Source organism: Vigna angularis, chromosome 3 (genome assembly GCF_016808095.1).
Source record: "Vigna angularis cultivar LongXiaoDou No.4 chromosome 3, ASM1680809v1, whole genome shotgun sequence".
In the NCBI taxonomy this organism is placed as follows: domain Eukaryota; kingdom Viridiplantae; phylum Streptophyta; class Magnoliopsida; order Fabales; family Fabaceae; genus Vigna; species Vigna angularis.
In genome coordinates this window covers 9,618,924-9,641,092 of record NC_068972.1, presented here as the reverse complement: position 1 = coordinate 9,641,092, position 22,169 = coordinate 9,618,924, and the positions used below count along the sequence as shown (strand labels likewise).

The 22,169-nt window shown below is 26.8% G+C and overlaps 2 protein-coding genes across 2 annotated transcripts; both read left to right on the top strand.

The window, feature by feature from the left end:
- The first annotated feature begins 4,846 nt into the window (after positions 1–4,846).
- LOC108325754 (transcription factor MYB1-like) lies at positions 4,847–6,325 on the top strand. Its single transcript, XM_052874980.1, has 3 exons — positions 4,847–5,031; positions 5,170–5,299; positions 5,425–6,325. The coding sequence occupies exons 1-3, from the start codon at positions 4,896–4,898 to the stop codon at positions 5,942–5,944; spliced, it is 786 nt and encodes a 261-aa protein (XP_052730940.1). The 5' UTR covers positions 4,847–4,895; the 3' UTR covers positions 5,945–6,325.
- A 13,967-nt stretch (positions 6,326–20,292) lies between these two features.
- Positions 20,293–21,626, top strand: LOC108325687 (transcription factor MYB1). The gene is made up of 3 exons (XM_017558784.2): positions 20,293–20,469; positions 20,558–20,687; positions 20,785–21,626. The coding sequence occupies exons 1-3, from the start codon at positions 20,334–20,336 to the stop codon at positions 21,359–21,361; spliced, it is 843 nt and encodes a 280-aa protein (XP_017414273.1). The 5' UTR covers positions 20,293–20,333; the 3' UTR covers positions 21,362–21,626.
- The last annotated feature ends 543 nt before the right edge of the window (positions 21,627–22,169 follow it).

Below are 22,169 nucleotides of genomic sequence, written 5' to 3'. Positions count from 1 at the left end.
CTAGCTTGACTTGACCCAACCAAGGTCTAACATGACACAGCCTCATATAGATCCAACTTAAATCAACCTAAGGTACTTTCGTCCAGATGGCCAATCTACTGTCCTCACGTCTTTAATCGACCGTCTCTCTGTTCAGTCTCTTGTCGGCGAAAGTATCAGTCGGCCTGGTAGGCACACTGAAGGGCATTAATGAGTAATTAATGTGAGTAATTATCGTATCATATGCATATATATTACGTTTATGAATGATTGGCAGGGTATATTCATACTGCATTAATGGACATTCAATGGATTGGACAATTGCAAAGCCTATAAATGCAAGGTGAATGATAAGGTAAAGACAGTTTGATCTATCATAATAAAATAGTGACCTCTCTTTATCAAACATATTTGACTTTGAGTGTCTTCTGCACGTCGACAACTCAGAGGGGATTGAACGATCAAAAAATAACAGAGCAAAGAGCAAAGAAGAAAGACCTACTCTCGGACCAATTTAACTAAAACATTTTGGTTTGACTAGTTTGATATATAATTTTTTTTTTTTAGATATCTAAGATACTTTTTATCTTGTCACGTACTTAATTATACATTTATTTTTCTTTATGTATTTTTGTTATATACCAAATTGTTTTTTAAACATTTCTTTTTGTATTTTTTTTTGTTATTTATTTTTATCATGTAAAATAATGTTTTGATGATTTTTTGTATGAATATTTTTATTTTTTAACTTATTATTATAAGTGTAATTTAATTACCATAATTATATAAAGATATTTTATATATTATAATATAATAACTTAATTTTATTGTCATAAATTTTGTTTTTCACCGTTCAACATAAATTGAAGTTCAAAATAAAATCTAAATTTTAATTATTATTTGTTTATTTTGTTCTTGTGTGATTATATTCAAATGGTATATTATAATTTGTATTATTGCAGGAAAAAGATTTTATTAGAATTTAGAAAATTTTATTCAAATGATCTATATACATATATATTTGTTATCAAAAGAATTACATAAACAGTTTGATATAAATATAAAGATGAAAATAAACTTTTTCTAATATAGGATAATAAAACTAGTGTCTACACTATTCCCTTGTCATCCTTATCACATCAAGTTCTTAATATGCCGAATTTTTAAAGATTTTGATACTCTAAAATTATTAAGGAAATTCATGATAATAGTTACAACTCAACTCATTCACTAAAATACCGGTGATAATAAACACCTTAATATCTTAATATGAATATTTAACCAAAATTAGTGAAAACATATATACTATATATGCATAATTATTTCATTATTAAAGTTTGTTCGATTATTTAATAACTAACTTATTTTATTAAATTACAAGTTTTTTTAATAGATATAAAAATGTTAATGTATTTTAAAATATCTTGTTTTAAGTTTTTTTTTACAATTTACAAACTACTAATTTATAATTTAACTTATATTTATAGGTTTTTTTTCTATTATCCTTTACATTTTAAGATTCATTTTATTTTTTTAGTTTTTTTATCTATTATTCTCTATTTCAATTTTATAGAAATAATTAATTATTACTTTACTTTTAGCATTTGTTAAGTTAGTTTTTAATATTTTATGTAATTCAAATAAAAAATATTTTACATTACCGTAACTATTGTTATTCTATGTATGAGAGTATACATGAAAATTATATACAATATGAAAACATGTAAGGAAATTCAATTTAAGAGTAATTTAAATTAAAAAGTCAAGAAATTGAAATTTGTGAAGATAAATGAAAGTTAATTTTGATTAATATTGATTTGATAAAATTATTTAAATAAAATGATTTGTCTAAGAAAATAAATGTATACCACTTTTAAAAAATAAATAGAAATAATACAAGTAATTTTTTTTAAAGAAATCTAGAATTATAATTTACATAATAATATATTTTTGTTTAAAAATCATAAACATCATTTATATAATAAAAAATATATACTTGTATGTTTTATATTCAAACATTATTTTATTTGTTTTTTTTACTAAACACTTATTATGGAATGAATTTGTTTATCAATTACCAACTATTTATAAACTGAAAGAATTTGTAAATAAAAATTCTTTAACAAACTTTTGAGATATTTAAATAACAAATAATCATTAATTCATATCCACGAAGCCTCAAAACTATGGATTCAACCATACTATTTGGACGGTTTTAAGAACAAAAACTTCAATCAAACCAATTAGTTGAAAAAGAAGAGTATTGACCTAGAGGTAACCTCATTCAAAAATATTAAAAAGATAATAAAGAAAGAGATGAATCAGAAAGAAAAATATCAAAATAATGAGAGCATGAACTTACTATAGGAGTGTTTTAAAAATAAAAAAGACAGCAAAAACCCATAAAAGTACAACCTGATTTAATTTTCAATATTTTCTATAAAATTATCAATTAATCTTATATTACAAGTTTATTTTTTTGCTATCGATTCAAAATGTAATTTATATATTTAAAAATATCATTCATTGTGAATTTTAATTATAATGTCATTAGATATTAAAAATGTTAATTATTATAAATTTTAAATTATACGAAAATAAATATGATATCTTATACAATGCAAAGTTAAAATACTATAGCTTAATCTAAATTATGGATAATAAACCAATATACTCTCAAAATTTCTAAAAAGAAAGTTGGGAATTCTTTTCAAGATATAATAAAAATAGCCTTTTACAATTTGAACTGGAAAATGAAATGTGAAAAATGAAAACAAACTCAACTGAATAAAAGAAAACATCAAACTAATAATTTATTTCTTTACCTTTTTTTACAGATGTAATAGTTTAGAAGACTTTGAAGGATAGGTCCTAGAAATACTATCCTACATAACTGGACCCCAATTGAATCGAATTGGAATGATGATTTTTATTCTCAAAGTTTGGGTCAGAACTCCCTTTTGCTCGGGAGACACCACCCTACAAACAAACAACAAACACCATCATCATCATCATCTTCCCTTCGTTTTTCTTTCTTCCTGTTTTCAATGACTGGCCGAAAAAATTATGATGTACAGATCAAACTACACAGGGAGATTCCCTTACAAGATCTTCCTTATAATATTTCCTCAAAGTTATCTCATAATACTGTAATGATAAAGATTATGAGTTTTTCTTGAGAAGAGACCCTGTAAAATCCGATTGGAGAGGGACCCTTTAGTTATAAAATTGTACTGGTAATGATAGCAGGATATGCAGGTTTTGAGCCATCAATGTTGTATGATTTGAGGTTCCATATCATCCAAATTTCTTTACTCCATTTCATTTCTGTTCGTCATTGTTTTCAGAGCACTGCTGTTCTTACAAAAGAGAGATTTCGCGAAATTCACACTACTAGGTTTGCATGTTATCAAATCGCTATTTAAAATCTATGCTTCTGACAGAAAACATGAATGCTTCGTTGATGTCTGTGACGTTTTTGGTACCGAACTGTCTCATCTTATTTTCAGAAGAATAATGTTTTCATACATTTCGAAAAATTACTCAGACAATCCACTTTAATAATGTAATAACATATATTAATATTTTTAGTTAAAAATAAAATAAATACGTCTAAAATATCTTATTTTAAATTGTTACATGGATTTTTTTATTTGGCGGTGTAACTATATCACCACTTCCATGTCTCTCCTGTATTTACACTCTTGCGAGATACGAGAAAAATAAGTTAGAAAATGCAATAAAAAATGAATAAAAATTAAAAATTTAAAATATGTAATTGAGAAAAATAGATAAATGATGAGAAAAATAAATAAAAATAATGTCCTTTGTTCATCACTTTTAAAATTATGTCTCATTTCCCTTCAAAATAATATATATTAATCATTTCTACATATATTTTTGTATATATTTTCTTTAAGTCCATACATCGCATGGCATGTACCAAAATAGATGGTGTGAAAAATGATACATGATATTTATAACTATGAACATGTTTTGATGTATCATTGACACGTGTTGTTAATTTGTCAATTTTGTAATAATAATATTAAGTAGCACTTAAAGCGAATAACATCTTATCACTACGACTATATTAACCAAATTCTCAAACACTTTTAATCATATCTTTTATAGAAGTTATGAAGTATAAAGTTTAATTTGACAATGAGACCAACTTGTTGAGTTATCATCAGTTTCGATCACGTAGAATAGAAGTGAAAACTATTAACTACATTGTATATCAGAGTTTTATATATTTTTTAATAAAAGAATATCAAACTATGAATCAATTGTTTAAAATTATTTCAATTTAATAATTTTGCATTCGAGTTTTAAACATATAAGTGTATTAAATACATGAAAGACAAATTTTATAGTCTATATGATTATGTTTTTCCGAGCAAATATTTTCACGTGAAATGTATTTGTATAAAAAGATAATAAAAGATTGTTGTCTGTGATAAACTTGCTTAAATAATCCATATATATATACTCGTCTGTATTTCTGCTTCACTTAATTATTTTTATTATGTTACCTTCGATATATTACGAAAATAATTGAATTTAATAGTTTCTGATAATCATACATTCTCATCAGTCAAAAAAATAAAATTTTTAGCTGAACTTTTGCATGCATCAAAATATGAACTTCATAATTTCAAATTACTGTTCTCTTTCGGGGGTAGAAAAGAAGGAGCGCACTACCGTCTACCAGTCTCATTTCAGAAGCCATACTGTTGTCGTGGTCGCCAACTACAAAGTCAAACTTATTTAGTTAATTTTTTTTTAAAAAAAGAACATTTATTTAAGGAAACAACTATATATAGTCTTTAGCCACAAACACGTGAGAAACCAATGAAAAGAACAGGAACACAACAACCATCTGCATAACCAAAGCGTAGAGAGAGCTAGATAAGATGAAAAGAAAGGGAGCTTACGAGAACCAAGAAGCTGTGAACAGAGGTCCTTGGTCTGCTGAGGAAGATCAAATTCTTATTAACTACGTTCACCTCCATGGAGAAGGAAAATGGGGGCAGATTTCCAGAAGAACTGGTATGTTTTCAAATTGATAACTTGATAGTTTGTTTAGTCTTTTCTTTTTTTTCTCTTCCAGTTTTCGTTGCATGAACTCGTTACTTGTGAATATGTATATGTATATCGATATTTATATATAGGTGTGTGTGTGTGTAGGTTTAAAACGAGGGGGAAAGAGTTGCAGACTTCGATGGTTGAATTATCTAAAGCCAGATATCAAGAGAGGAAACATTTCTTCTGATGAAGAAGATCTCATTATCAGACTACATAGCCTCCTAGGGAATAGGTACATTGGTTTATAACATTGGCAGAGAATTTTTCCATTTTTGAGACAGAAGAGAAAATATTGTTAAAATTGGTAATTATTACAGACAGTGACAACCTTTTTGATACATGGTATATCTGTTACAGATGGTCGCTTATTGCGGGAAGATTGCCTGGGCGAACAGACAATGAAATCAAGAACTATTGGAATACTTATTTGAGAAAGAAAGTAGAGGAGAAACACAATGATAACAACAACAACATTCCTGTGGAATTAAGAATGGAATCTTCAAACGCTTTTGGTATTGCTATTGATCCTGCGAAATCTTCTGAAGCAGTAATGTGTACAGAGGTTATGATGGCAACTGAAGCAGTGAATGATTCAGTGAACACAAAGAATTTAATGTCAACAAATTATATTGAAAACCCATTTGCGTCTGTCCCAGCAGATCATCCAGAAGGTTTGGGCAAACAGTTTGATTTAAGTGAGCTGTTAATGCCGCAGGAGGGTTGTGATTTCAATGGATATGCTTGTGTTGAAATACCCCCACATTTTGGAGAACACTCCTGCAGAGTTAATGATGCCATGTGTGAAACATGGTACGATGATTGGAAGAATGAAGACTATTTTCCACTAGATTATGATATGGATTTTCCTTTATTTTAATAGTTCATCACAAACCTCACATATAGTGTTTTCGGGTCCTTTTGGTATTGTTATTTAGTCAAAGTTTTAATTTTATCTCACTATTTCATATAACCAGTTATGGTTATTGAGGTAGCTTTTTAACTTTGATTAAAAAGTAGTACAAGAACTTTACCTAGAGTTATATCTAAGTTTTTTTTTTTTATTATTCATAAATATTCCACAGGAAAATGGAATTTGATGGCAGTGAGTTTTGGTGTGGGTCATTGTGATATATACTATGAGTTGTGTGTCAGTAGGCGGGGAGAATCATATGCTATGCTATGAGGGTTATATTGCAATTTTGAAGAATTGATGTACGAGTTCTGAAAACAACTATGAATGATGTTACCGTAAATAATGTTGTTATATAGATGCATTTTATATATACAAACAGGAGGATAGTGTTTAGTCTCACATCAAAATGCGCTCCTATATAGTCCTTTAAAATAACATTCAACCATTCACATCTCTGTCCTCCGTCACAATGTGATCATTTTTATTTGTCAGAAAAAGTTAACTATAGAATTTTGATTCCTCAATAAAATTTTCTATTGTTAAGGCAATTTCAAAATACTCTGATTTTAATATATTAAAAATTATTTTAATATATTTAAATCAATATATTTGTAAATTGCAAAAAGAAAATATAATATAAAAATAATTCAATAAAAAGTTCAAACTCGTTAATTTTACAAGTTTTGGATGAATTTCATTTTTTCTAAATTTTTTATTTTATAAATTTAATTTTATATAATGTATACGAATTGAAATAATTCAAGAATATTTTTATATATATTAGTGAAAATACATTATAATTAAAAATAATAAAATTATTATTATATTAGACAAGTTTGGGAGGAATTTCATTGTTCTTAAATTTTTCATTTTATAAATTTAGTTTATATATGTATACCAGTTGAAGTAATTCAGGAACCCCTTATAACTAATGAAAATACATGATAATAAAAATAATAATTGTATAATTTATTGTAAATATTTTTATTTACTTTGTAGGTAATTTTATAATTAAAAAATTATTAAGTTTAAAAAAAACAGTCAAATTAAAAAAATGATTAAATTTTTAAAAAGTGATTACTTAAAATATAAAACTGATAAAATAATTATTTTAATTTTAAAAAATATTTAAAAATTAAAATTAAAAAAATATGATATTAAAAAATATAATTCCATATATATATATATATATATATATATATTATTTCACTGGAAAAAAAATAAAAGAAAACTTTGCTTCTTGTTAAGGGTGTTACTAAACTTATGCCAAATCCTTATTAACTCATGGTCTTAAATATTTTTGTATTTTTGCAAAGTTTATATTTATACATTGCTAAAATATTTAATATTATTTCCAAATTTATATATGTATTTCTCATTCATCTGGTCGAAAAATAATATTAAATAAATATAATATTTTTATAATATATTATGTAATATATATATATATATATATATATATATATATATATATATATAAATTGTAAAAACTTAGATAATAAAGTACTAGAATCAGGTATTTTGAAAACAGAAATTAAATATTTTAATGTTAAAATAATTTAATAATATAAATATAATTTATGAAAATGTCTTATTATTAAAATATTTATTATATGTCTTTAAAACTTATTTTCTGAGTTCTTTTCATTCTTTTTAAGAATTTTAATTTTTGAGACATCTTTAACGATTAGAAGGTATTTAGGAAATTATGATAATGAATTGTCTAATTTTTATCAATCAGTTTTTTTCTATAAAATAAGTCAATTTGTATTCATTTTCTTCAATTTTCATTTTAAGACACATACAAAGAAAATCTCTCACATATATTATTCATTCTCTTTTGTAGAACTGTCAAAACGAGTTTTTTTCTATAAAGTAAGTCAATTTGTATTCATTTTCTTCAATTTTCATTTTAAAACACATACAAAGAAAATCTCTCACATATATTATTCATTCTCTTTTGTAGAGTTGTCAAAACAAGTAACCTGGTCCGACCCATCACGGGTTGGCCACTTAGTGAACCAACCCAACCCGGCTCATTTATTAGCGAGCCAAAAAAATTTGAACCCGATCCGAGATTGGCTCATTGGCTCACTTACCTTTTTTTTCACTTTCTTCTTCTGAGATTCTTATAATATGTTACTTTGATCGATCAAATTGAAACAGTAATAATTGGAACAATTGATATAAAATAAAATGAAACAAAAGAATTCTATTGTTATATATTTTATGCTATCAAGCATAAAATTTTACCAATTTAGTTTAATGAGACATACACAACCGTTTGACTAAGAAACTATATATAGCCGTTAACAAAAATATATAGCAATAAAAAAAATAAGTGGGTTGGTGAGCCAACCCGGCTCACCACGGGTTCAACCCAGATTCTTAGCGAGCCGGGTCAAAATTAGCTCGCATCAAAATTTCACATTTTTTTCCAACCCAACCCGTTTCAAACTCGTGGTGAACCGGGTTGACTCATGGGTTTTAATCCATTTTGACGGCACTACTCTTTTGTTAGTAACTTGTCAATGAATGATTTTAAAGACCTACTCTTATCATGATTCTATAAGAAAACTAATTAGATATAAATGTTAAATTAAATATATTTACTAAATTTTAAATTATGTTTTAAAGTCTAATAGCCTTTTCTTGATGTGGATGGAGGCTTCAGAATATTTGATAGGACAGGACTTGCATTGTTTGTTTTTCTTTCGGTTTCTGGTTTATTTACTTTGGATTAGATTTGTTAAGGGAAACTTCTCTGTTGCACCCCAATAATCATAATTCCAACCTGCACTCTCGTATTTTTTTATTTATTTCTAAATGTATAATTCAAAATAGAATTTTGTTATTTAAAATTGTATTATTTGGGTTTTAGATTATAAAACTCACAGTGTATAATATACAATATGAAATATATTTTTTGTTGTTCAAATTGTATATTTTAGAATATACAAATTTATATTTTAGATTGTACATTCTTAAATACAAAATAAAAACATTATTTCAAATTGTTTACATTAAAAAATATTATGAATTGTATTTCTATTTCAAAAAGTTAACTAAGATGTTTGCACAACCATAAATGCTCACTGAAAAGGACCAATTATAATCACATTTTACATTTACTTACCTTACATGTAACATGTATACATTAATTACTTCTTAAATCATAATTAAAGTAAAAAATAATATATATTACATGTATTACATTTGAGAGAAGAGCATCCCATTTTTCATATTAAATGATATCACGAGACCAATGAAAGGAGAAATTGTTAGGTGGTTCACCATCAAAACCTTATTTGTAGTCTCGGTAAATTTCTACATGACATTTAAATTCTTGAATTTAAGATTAATTAATTAATTTTAATTTAATTACATGTTAGATCAAAATTGGTAAGGAATAAATTAAATGATATTGGAGACGTTTTCAATAAGTATTTCTTATAAGATTTTTTAAATTACTTTTTAACTCCACTTAAATTCACATTTTTTTAATATTTTTTTACTTAATCGTGTTTCAAATGAATTATACTTAAAAAATGTATTTAATTCTATATGAACAATCGTAATTTTTATGGCAATAATCGTTTTTTATATAATAATCTTTTAATAAAAGTTGAAGAAATTAGATATCTCCTACATAGTAAGATTTCTCCAATAATAATATATTTAATATTTTTCTGATTAGAAAAACTCCACCAAATATTCTTATTAGTCAAAGATTACTAGTGAGTTCTTTAATAGAAGTTATTTATTAATATAGTCAATATATAATTTACACAAATAACAAGGTACTTTGTTATGTTTAATAAAATTAGTTGAAAAATTAAAAACTAGTAGGTGGTTTAAATTTGTTTTTATTAAATTATAAACATTTGTTAAAATATCTTATAAAAATATAATGATAAAAATAAGTATACTTAAATAATATTTTTTATGAGTTTTAAATTACTTATTACAGATATATTTTGAGAAATTTATAATTAATTTAAACTCGTGTAATTTACTTATAAACCAATTATTTCATCGTATTATTTAATTGTAATCATTATATCTTATATTATATGGTTCTATTCTAAACCTTATATAATACAACATCATAAAATATTTATAATCAAAGTCTTAAAAAAAGTCATGCTTTGATATATATTATAAACTATGATGACATATAACTATTTCAAAAGAATAAAACACACATTTAATGATTATTATAAGGATATGGTTGGGAATCCAAGTGTGAGTCTACACGTTGAATAGAAATGAGAAAGTAAATCACTATATAAAGATGAAAGACTCATTAATCCGTTGTCTTAAGGTTTTGGGTAAAGAATGATGTCAATCTCTTATATGATTGAACTCATATTTCATTGGTATTTGTATCTCCTCAATTAACCTCCTCTTCAATAGATCTAACAGTGGTATCAGAACCGCTGTTTGTTTTGGTGGCCGACTGATATGAGTATAATGATCTAATATCTCATTGGTGCTTGTATCTCCCCGATTAACCTCCTCCTCGATACCTCCTCTTCATAATACAAATATAAAAGTTGAGAGTTAGAATCTAACATTTTGAAAATACTAAGTAAAATAACATTTGAAAAGAAAAAAAGAAGCAAAAAAGCTATTAAAAAAGTTCCTTTATTCAGCATTGTCTTACAAAACAAATTCCTAAAAGAACAACTACAAAGTCTTACAACATCTATGTTCTACATGCTTAAACCATTTTATTTGAATAAGGTTATATCTTATTTCAAAGTCAGAATACATATTCAACTGGCCATTTTCTTAAAAAATAGAATGGCATGCAAAGTCTGTGATCTCAATCAAGTTTGCATTTCATCCATTATCAATCATATGAAGTCCACTACAATACCATTAAATATGACAAAAGATTTTAAATACTGGGACATGAATTCAATCAACTAATGGAAATTAAATAGTAAAAATAACAAAAAAAATCGATAAAACTGAAATGTAAGAAACATAAACTGGATCAAATTGTTAATTTAAATAATTAGTCAAATGAAAACAAACCCCTTACTCTTTTGTTAAAATGAAACGTTTACAAATGTTGTCCATTCATGGAAAGGTGAGAAGAGATATATACAACTAGGGCCAAAACCAAAAGTGACAAAACAAATGATGAACAGCACAATTTAATCTGCTGAAAAGACAAATTCCACATGTTCTTTTTACGTTCTTAGTTCATGGGGAAAGGGAATTTATAATGAGTGTTTTCTGCATTTATGACACAGCCTTCATGATTTCTATATAATATTTTCTCGTTTTCCATTCTATATTGTTTGGTGATCCTTCTGAGGGGACTTGAAACTACGTGAAAACAGTTGCAGACTCAGACTCCAATGGTTGAATTATTATCTCAGGCCAAATATCAAGAGAGAAAACATTAATTTTTTGTAATGATCTGATAATCTTACCCAGTTCAAGTTTCATAATCATGGCTAATTCTCTTTTGGTTTCAGTCATTTAGCACTCTCACGACAATGACAACAGCTTTCACAGCAAAGCACGTAAAATCACATTTCCATTATTCTGCATTATGAACTGTACACGCATACATAGGTACAGAGCTGTAATCATCGCTTACCGGACCTGAGTTTTTTTTCATTCTTTTATTACCATTACACTTAATTTTTCAGAACAAAATTCATAAACATGATTTGAAAAGAGGTAGTAAAATAAAAGGTATTAGTTATCGTTACATATTTATGCTTATTCTAAAGAAATCCCCCACCATCCTGGTTGGTTTATCTGCAAGGGCTTTGAAGCTTCGGTGTTAAGTACAAAGCTATTTATTGTTTAATAATTTCTTTTATGGTTGTGTATGATTCCGTTATGACCTTTTTTCTGGCACAGAATCACGTTTTAGGGCCAACTAATTGCTTTTGAATGGGAATAAGGATGACCTAACTAAAATGTGAATATCTTTTGTTTTTTGTTTTTGTCTTTGTCGAAAAGAATGTTGTGGTGCTATTGATTGAAGGTGGAATAAGAAAGGCGTTAAAAGATGAGCTTTGGTGAAGCTGATTGAAATTTGCTTTTGAAGCTTTGCTACACTTCTCGGGGACAAGATGTGAATGCAGCCATGCATAGTGTTGACGACTTCTGAACTGAGAGAGAACACGTTTTCTTACTTATACACTAACACATTTCGGAAGTATATAACATTTAAAGAATAACATTCTTAAACGATGAAAACAGAAAACAGATTATTAGACGTATTATCAGTTATTAATATTACACAGTAGTGAACAGTGGAAGAGAGATAAAAGTTTGAGTGTATATTGGTAAAGTGAATATGACTAAAGTGAGGTCCCTGAAGAAAGTTACATTTACACTATAAAACATAAGTGGGACCGAAATGGAAATGATGATACCTCGGAGTTTGAATCTAGGACCCTCCTCCGCGGAGGCACCACGAGGCTGGCTACCAAGATCTTGTCCCTTTTCTGTTACTCTTGCTTTTTCTGTCTTCTTCTTTTTACATTACCAAACAAATACTAGTTAAATTACCTGTGATTAAGTCACTCAACAAATTTTCCATATTTTTTTTCACAGAAGGAAGACCATCAAGCGTTCAAACGTGTCCTTAAAATTCTTAAAGTTAACTATTTACAAATAATGTACATTTACTAAATAAAAGTAAATTTATTTTATTAGTAGCCACAAAATTCACTTCATACAAAAACTACTGCATAATATCAGTCTCTCTAACCTTGTTGTGTTCTTTATGTTTGTCCTAAGTAGTATTTCACATACGAATTTAAACAAAATGGTGGGATAAATAAACTTTTATCTAATAATTAGTGTGTGATATATCCCATATACAGTACATAATTGAAAACAAAAAACGTGAAAAATTATGTCCCTTTCAGTGTGCGGGCGGCAGAAGGATATAAAGGGTACAAATATAGTTGCCAAGAGTTTTCAAACTGATGCGGACATGCGTCAAAAATAGGGTCTGCGCTATGTTATATGTGTAACTTTTCATTATTATATTAGACTAATACATGCTGGACTTTAAATGGGAAAGAGTTTGGAATGTGACGTGTGACCCTAGCAAGTGTCCATGGTAATATTGCTTTAGAATAAACCAAAATATTTTAGTTTGATTTTTACATGGACTGTATTTTGTTTTTATCCTAAGGTGAAACATATAGCAGAATTAGCTTCTAGAAAGTGAGAACAAAAGCAACTATATGAATTAGTGAGTTTTTTTTTTACTTATTTAGGTTAATCCTATTTCAAAATTTTGGATTTGAGTCGTGTTTTCAGAAAATTAAGTATAGGATTAAGTTGTACATATACATAATACAACTTTGTTGTGAAAAAATGTCATCACCTTGGTCCATTGCTCATGTCTTCTTTTTCTTCTTTTGTTTAAATATTGTTCATTGTACATCTTATTGTTCGAAACACATTTCTACTTTTACATTTAAAAAATTAATTTTTTTATAGCATATATAAACATTGGTTCTTTTAATTTTAATTATATGTTTCGGTTAAGAACCAAACTCTAAAACCTTCCTTTTTCATCTCACCTTATATATTTTGATTCTAAATCAAAATAGAACTCTGAAAATAATGAACAACAAATCTCTTTCCTATATTAGTGCAACATCCGTAATTTCGAAATGAAATTAACTAAAAATAATGGAATTGGTAACTAATAATTGATTTCCTGGAACCAAGAATCTCAATAATAAACATATAATTTCCTTCTTTTTATTTGGGAATATATTTATTATCGGAATATACTTTATAGTCACACGGGATGAGCTTCTCCTCTTATCACGATGGTGGGAACACGTAAAAAGCAGTTTGATATAAAGTCAATAAATATAAGCATGAATATAAAGTAAATTTGAAAATTATCTTACTAATTAAGAATCTTGACTTATTATAAGATAAATATCAGGTTTTATTTTTTGGAGGCAAAAGATTGAAAAGATAAATATATTTTCCTGTAAGCATAAATCACGTGTGAGTTCCCCTAACAGGTGCATGATTTATGAACCGGACAACTTAGTCACGAAAGTCACCATGTGCGAGAACCCAACTGAATGGAGACTCTTCCAAATTGTTTACAAAAGTTACTTAAAAACAAAAGTATTATTTTAATATAAGACTCGTGATTGTTCTTTAAATTTAAATTTTATGTGTAAATAGTTAGTTCAATACAAGGTTCTAATATGTTACAAGAATAGTATTAACATATTTTCTGTTTAGTGTAATAAGAAAAGAAAAAGAAAGAGAACTACATTCTAATGGCACAAGATTCTCTTCAAGATTAATTTATTAACACTACTTTTCTCTTTAATAAATACATGTGAAAATTATTAAAAGTTAAATACGTGTTTAATTACCTTAATCACTAAAAAAAATTAAACACAATTAAAGTTTTTATTTTAATAATATAATTTTTTATTATACTAAAAATAAAATATATTAATACTTATTACATTGAACCAACTATTCATCTTATTTTTATGAAAAAATTTATTCAATTTTATAAATAACAAATGACATGATGACCAAATAATCTTCATTATGATAAATATCATATACCATATTGAAAAATAGATTTAAGTTTTATTTTTCACTTATATATAATAAATTAACATTACTCTTAATCAACTAAGAATCTCTAATAACAAGCATGACTTGTTTAGTATTGAATTGGTTGAGGACATGGTTGGAGTCTTCATTATTGCAACCATGTTTTAGAAATTTCATAATTCTCCCAATGAAGTTCAACCAAGCTCGTCGCAAGGTTCATAGTGTTACATTTGTTGTTTTACATTGGTCAAACCATGGACAAAAGTAGAATATACTATTCTCTATGGTATAAACCATGAAGCATGTAGAAAGCTGGAATTTTCTAGGACTGAAGTAAATTCCAAAAAAAAAATGTCTAATATCTCTTAAATTCTAACAGTATATGTTAGTATATGTTATAAAAGATTATATGTTATATTATATCATTTTTATAATAGTAATTTTTCAAGAAAGTAGGGTAACTGATAGAAGTGGACTTTAAGTCTGACTCAACCCCACAAAACCGACTTGTAGGATATGGTTTGCACCCACTTAAAAAGTATGACTTGGCCTTATCTCTAGTCGATGTGGGGCTTCCAACACATCCCCTCACGCTGGGTGGTCCGATAGCGACCCGATAGCGGGTGGAACAATATGTCCAACAAACAACAAATATCTCTAGGATAGGCTCTAACCATGACTCTGATATCATGTTAGAAATGAACTTTAAGTCTAACTCAACCCCACAAAACCGGCTTGTAGGATGATGTTTGGGGTTGAATTAGGCTTCAAGTCCAATTCTAATAGTTATCACATGTTATATTTGATTTAGAATAGAGAATTATTTTCACTTGATTTAGAAATGTGTTTTGTATGATATATTTATTTATTTTCACCCTGTTCTATGCTCACTCCATATTTTTTTCTACTTTTATTTCAGTCTTTTGTATTTTTTTTTCTAATGTTCTTGTCCTATCTTTCAGATAAGGAAAGTTTATTTGTGCAAGTAATTAATTAAACTTAAATTGACTTAATTGGTCTTTACTTTCTTCAATATATATGTCGTTAGTAAATGAAAAAACATTAAAAAGCCTAAAGAATGGTAGAAAAGGAAGAAAGGTGTTACACGTCGAATTTACGTTCAGTTTAACCCTATAGAAACAATGATGGTATGAATTAGTTGGAATTTTAGAACATCATCGATAAAATCGATCACGCGCAAATACAAGGAATTCGTGCAAAAGAGTTGCTTTTGACCATGACCATCGTAAATTACATTTTTAAAGCCTTAATTTTTACACTAGACTGATAAAGGAATAAAAGAAGAAATAAAGAGAGAAAGAAAGAAGTAAAAAGTCTACATATTTGGAGGAAGGAGCAAACTGAATGATAAAAAAAAAGCAAAGCAGAAAATGTCCACAAAGTTAAGAATTCGAAAATTACCGACCAGAGTACAATCGATGTGCGTGCGATGGTTTTTTTCATTTGTAAGACAAAAACAGTAAAACAGTAGCGTAAAAGACTAAACATGGAATTAAGAGTGAGATTTTGAGAAGGAAGGGTAAACATTTTAACGTATAGTGCCGTTATATAGTTATATAAATACTTTTACTATGTTAATTAAACTCTTTTAAGGTTTAATTATTTTTTTATACAGTGTTTTCATTATTTAATCCTTCATCATTTGACCCTGAATTATTGTATTGATGATTTTAAAATAAAAATTTACCCTGGGTTCCGGTAAAGTAGCAATTTAACTTTTTCTTCCCATAAAAGAATCAACGTTTAACTTTTAGTTGAATCTGACATAAGTATGGGTGAAACATGTTGATTCAATCATTTGATAAGAGTTCAGGATGTACAAAAGAAAGATTTGATCCGATTCTCTATTGTTCCAATAAATTATGAATAAACTATCTCTTCTAAATAACAAATGAGAACTTCGTGCTCCAAACATTGATTTGATTTCTTTAATAAGAGAAAACATTGATTTGATTTATTTAGTAAGTAAGTATATCTCCAATTTAAGAATCAATTATGTGATTTATTTTATATAGGTCTCTTTATTTTATTTTATTTTTTGAGTTTCACTAAAACAATAATGTGAAATATATAAAGTTTAAATAACTTCTCAATTCTCTAATTTTTTTATTTTGAATTTAGTTTCTATTAACTTTTTTTTTATCTTTTGAATATTTAAAAGTTACATATTTATTATTTCTTTATGTGAGTTTTTATAATTAATATAAAATGACCACTGACTTCAATTATTCATAACAAAAGTGATCATACTAATAGGAGTGATGAAACACTTTTTTTATCTCTATAAGTCATGATAATTCTATAGGTCATGATGTGAAAATCATCACAATACTTAGTTATTATAAGTAATGATGTAGAAGTCATTAGAAATATAACAAGTTTGTTATCCAACACATTTTCAATAAAATATATAAAATATTAATCATAATATCATTTTATATTAACAACATAATTTCACATCTTTTAAAAATATTAATCATTATATTAAATTATATTAATGACATACTTTCATATCTTTAAACACGTGAAAATGAATAAATATGAAGATGCAAGATAGTAATCGTACCACCCAATTAATAAAGAAATTAAACTCAAGCATTTAATTGAAAAATATAAAAATTATGAGTACTTAATAAACAAAAGAAATTAATAAAGCTCAATTAAAAATATTCAAATTTATTAAAAATTTGATATTCATGTTTTAACTTTTTAAAACTTAAAAAAAATTGTTCTTATAAATAGGATTTTATTTAAGATCCAAAGTTTTTAATTTCACATGATATTAACCTGTTTTAATCAAATATATAATAAATATGATATCTTAAGCTTATAATTCTCATTATGACCCTTTGATTGGTTAGAGATGTATGATATTTGAACTCACATACGCATATAACATATAAATAAATAAAAACTTATCATTGTTATATTTTTCTTTTCTATATTAAGTATTTGTTTATTTGTTTAGATTTCCATATCATGTCACACAACATAAGTTCAAACTAAAAAATTGACCATCATATAAATCATAGAGTAAAAACATATGTATTATAATTAATAGCATACAAATATATAAATTAAGAATTAAAGTATAAAATAGAAAGTTGGTTGGGTACATATATCTATATCCTATATATATCACATTCAAAGAAAAAAAAATATTACAATCAAGATACCACCACAGTTACAAAGGTATGATTAGTGACACGCCATCTAGTTGTGATTATATATAAAATGAATCAGTCATTCATTCTAAGTCACACACAAAACACGTTAATATCACTTATAAATCATACAATTCATTGCTAAAAAATTTATTCATAATCTTTTTTTTTATATCATCATATTATTCACAATTTTAATTATTTTTTAAAAATTTATCATATATTAAATATGCTATTAATCCAATCAGCTATCACCTCATTCCCTAAATTTACCAGCTTTGTGATCATTGAATTAAAATATAAATCAACGTGCATGTCAACTCAATATTTTGCTCAGCGTAACAAGCCCTATTCTCAACATGCTATAAAAACTCAATCAAAATATAACTTGAAATGAAGCACAAAATAGAATAAAATTATATTATTTAAATTAAAATGTAAATTTAAAAAAATGTAAATCAGAGTAGAACACAAAATTTAAAGTAAAGAATTGAAATTAAGAATTAATATTTAATGAGAAACTTGTAAAGTGTTTAGCAAATTATAACCAAACTTGAAATTTTAAAAAAATTCTAGAGAAATACATTCAATTTAGTTTAGATAAAATAGGCGATATATAGAAAAATTAACGAGTAACTTTTTAGGATTTTTAAAACCTTTGTATTTTAAAAAAATGGAAATAAGTCATTAAAACAATTGTTCCATGAGGAATTTAACAGAAAGTAGTACAACCTTAACGAGTATTCTTTAACAGTTTGTCTTGTAGAAAATACTTTGTCATGTGTAGCCAACATGAAGTTATAATTAGAATACAGAAGAGTGTGGATTTTTTTTTTTTTTGAAATTTCATTATCTGAAATTGCATGTGTTGTATATATTGGTCTTTTAAATATCACGTGTCAGTATTGTAATATTTTTGCATCAAATTAATCCCCTCAAAGATTAGACGAGTGTTTGACTAAAACACGTTTCTTTCTTAAAAAAGAAAAAGACAGAGTTATAAGGATCTTATTTTTCTAAAAAAGGGGATTATTTTTTTTCCACAAAAGCTAACTACACAGCTTTTTAAAATATGTTACACATGTAAAACAAAAAAGAATGAAACTTTTAGTTTTAAATAAACTTTTAACCTAAAATGAACTACCAATTTGTACTTTATTTTTAACAGTTTTACTTTAAATTTTATTTTTACATTTTTAACGAATTCATTTTATAGTACAAGCCAGCTTCTTAGATTTACAAGAGATTAAGGGTTTTTCTAAAAGAAATAACAGTTTGACTTGGATTACGATATCAATGAGAAGTTAACAAAGTACAATTGTGTTAATATTATACGTAAAAAAAAATCTATATTTAAGATGTTCATCAGTTTTCGTAGCGCACAGGAACATTAGCTTTTATGTTATTTTTTATTCAGATGTGGAGAGAAAATGAAAATAAACAAGAGATAATAAATATATTTTTTTATTGTTTGGATGAAGGAAGAAAAAATATTATTTTTATTATTTATTAAAAGAAAGGTTGAAAAATTTGCATTTGTATATATAAGCAGATAAATGGTAAGTAAAAAGATATTTGAAAAAACAAAGTTTCCTTTCTACTTTTTTTATCATAAAAAGAGGGAATCTTTATTCTTTACACGGCTCTTTATCATTTCCTTTTTCTCTTCCTTATCATTCTACAGCACCGATCTAGTTCGCTCTTGTTTTTTTCTAGACTCCGTTGCTTTCTTTAAACAAACAACACAGACCCAAATGGTATAACAGTTTCAGAATTCAGATGCTACGTTGATTCTTTGCAGTAACAGTGAGAAGTGCAATGATCTTTGTTCTATTATTGATTTTTTAGTGTTGTAAAAATCAGATTGGAGGGACCCGTGTTATAATAACTCACCACCATGTTCTGATTTTTCAGCCACTTAGTTGCCCATCTTCGAGGCTTGATGCCCAATCCTTTTCTCCATATCTCCTTGTCATAACTTTATCCCACTCTTTTCCTTATCCATAATATTTTATATTATAGTCGTTCAACACTTCACTACAAATAAAATTAATTTTAAAAATATATATAAATTTAATTTCATATTTGAGATGATATTTCTATTTTGATAGTTTGTTAGAAGTTTCATATCGAATAAAATAAAATCATTTTATAACATACAAGTAGGTATAAATCTCAAATTTTAAATTCATTTTGAAGGTTTCACTTCTTAACAAACTAACAAATTCATTTTTTAGTTCATGTTTTAAATTCTTTTAAGTTAATTTGACCAAAAATTTGAAATTTTCATGTTGTTAAATTATACTATATGACCTTTCAGATTACTGGTCTCCCCTTTAAGGAAAACTCCACTATGAATGCTAGTCCACTCGGTCCCATTTGAAGGGAAAAAATAAGGTAATAGAAGTATTATAATCGTGATCCTGATTCGGTTGATTCATCTACCACACAGCACAGATATCTGAAATATATTTAAATAAATAAAAGAAAAGTGAGCGAGTATTTAAGGAGCATTTACAACAAGACCTTTCAGAATCCAAGGATAAAGAGAAAGAGAGTGAGTGAGAGAAATAGAGAAGATGGGAAGAAAGGCAAATTGTGAGAATCAATACGCTATGAACAGAGGTCCTTGGTCTGCTGAAGAAGACAAAATTCTTATGAACTACGTTCAAGTCCACGGAGAAGGTAAATGGAGAGAGCTTTCCAAAAGAGCAGGTATATAAATGCATAACTTTTTTTCGCCATAGCCATATATGTTTCAAAAGTATTATACTTTCAAAACTGATCGTTTCTATTTCTGTAGGGTTGAAAAGATGTGGCAAGAGTTGTAGACTTCGATGGCTGAATTATCTAAAGCCAGATATTAAGAGAGGAAACATTTCTTCTGATGAAGAAGATCTCATTATCAGATTACACAAACTCTTAGGGAATAGGTACATCTATTTATATTATACATGCATTTCTTCCATTTTTTTTGTCACGTAGAGAATATATTAGTTAATATTCTTTTCATATTCTTTTGGTGAACAGATGGTCTCTCATTGCGGGACGATTACCAGGGAGAACAGACAATGAAATTAAGAACTACTGGAATACTTATTTGAGAAAGAAGGTAGAGCACAAGCACAGTCAAAACGACGTTGTTGGCCATGACGGCAACATTCCTATCAACTTAACCTCCAAAACTTCCTTGGGTGATGTTCTTGATCCTACAAAATCAGCTCACCCAATGATGATTAAACCCAAATCAATGAGGTGTACCAAGGTTATGATGCCAGGCAATGATTCGGTGAACACGATGAATTTCATCGCAACGACCTGGGACCATAACCCTTCTGCTTCCATGCCACAGGATGATGAACATAACCACTGTTTCACCGGTGTTCTTCAAGACTTTGACCTCGGTGACTTTTTAATGTCGTACGAGGATGATTGTCGCTTCAATGGGTATGCTTGTGTTGAAATACCCCAACATATTTTTGAAGATCAGACTTGGAGGCTTGATGATTCCATGGTGGAAGAAACCTGGTACGAGAATTGGAAGCACGACACCTACTTTTCACAAGAGCAAGATATGGACATGGATATGGGCTTTTCTTCATTTTAAAACTGGACAAAATTTAGGTACATTACTTTAAGTGCTTTTGATATTGTTCTTTAATCAAAATTAGAATTTCTTTTCAGTATCATCTGCAATAAAGGTTGAATTTAAATGTTGGTACTAATTAGAAATTCTAATTTTGAATCAAAAACAGATCTAAAATCTCTTAAGTATTGTGATTTTTATGAAGATGTATAAGTTGTGTGTTACAAGGGAGAATTATGCTTCCGGCAATACATTGCAATTTTGGGTTATTCTATGAAAGTTTTGAAACTACCAACTGTTGCTCTTAGTGTAAAGAAGGATGGAGTTTCTTTTGATACTACCTTTTTTATCTACATTCATTTCATACATGCTTTTCAAAATAAAGTATTATATTAAAATAATAATTTATGAAGTTATAAATCGAATGTAAGAGAAAAGTTTAAGTATCAAATATCATGACACCACTCTATAATGAACCACGAAGGTGGTGTAATTCCTGAGTTTTTATACGGCCTTGTAATAAATTTCACGCATTTTGATTAATTATAGTTTATTAAATATTTTATTTTAAACAAAGCAATAGTTCTACAGTATTATGAGTATTTATTGTGAAAATTAATAAATTAAATTTTAACGAATTTTAGTAAATCTTAAAACACTTTCAAATACTGGTTGTTAATAGTGGACTAAAATAAATAACTTTACTAAATGTTACTCTTGGACTAAATATTTTTTATCTTATATAAGTACATTATGAAAACATTATTCTTTTATGTAAAAAAAAATATCAATTTTTTTAAGCTATATATTTAAATAATTTTATATATTG

Coding starts and splice junctions, on each gene's coding strand:
- LOC108325754 (XM_052874980.1), top strand. CDS start 4,896: ATGAAAAGAAAGGGAGCTTACGAGAACCAAGAAGCTGTGAACAGAGGT. Junction 5,032..5,169: donor GCAGATTTCCAGAAGAACTG/GTATGTTTTCAA, acceptor GTGTGTGTGTAG/GTTTAAAACGAGGGGGAAAG. Junction 5,300..5,424: donor CATAGCCTCCTAGGGAATAG/GTACATTGGTTT, acceptor TATCTGTTACAG/ATGGTCGCTTATTGCGGGAA.
- LOC108325687 (XM_017558784.2), top strand. CDS start 20,334: ATGGGAAGAAAGGCAAATTGTGAGAATCAATACGCTATGAACAGAGGT. Junction 20,470..20,557: donor AGAGCTTTCCAAAAGAGCAG/GTATATAAATGC, acceptor CTATTTCTGTAG/GGTTGAAAAGATGTGGCAAG. Junction 20,688..20,784: donor CACAAACTCTTAGGGAATAG/GTACATCTATTT, acceptor TTTGGTGAACAG/ATGGTCTCTCATTGCGGGAC.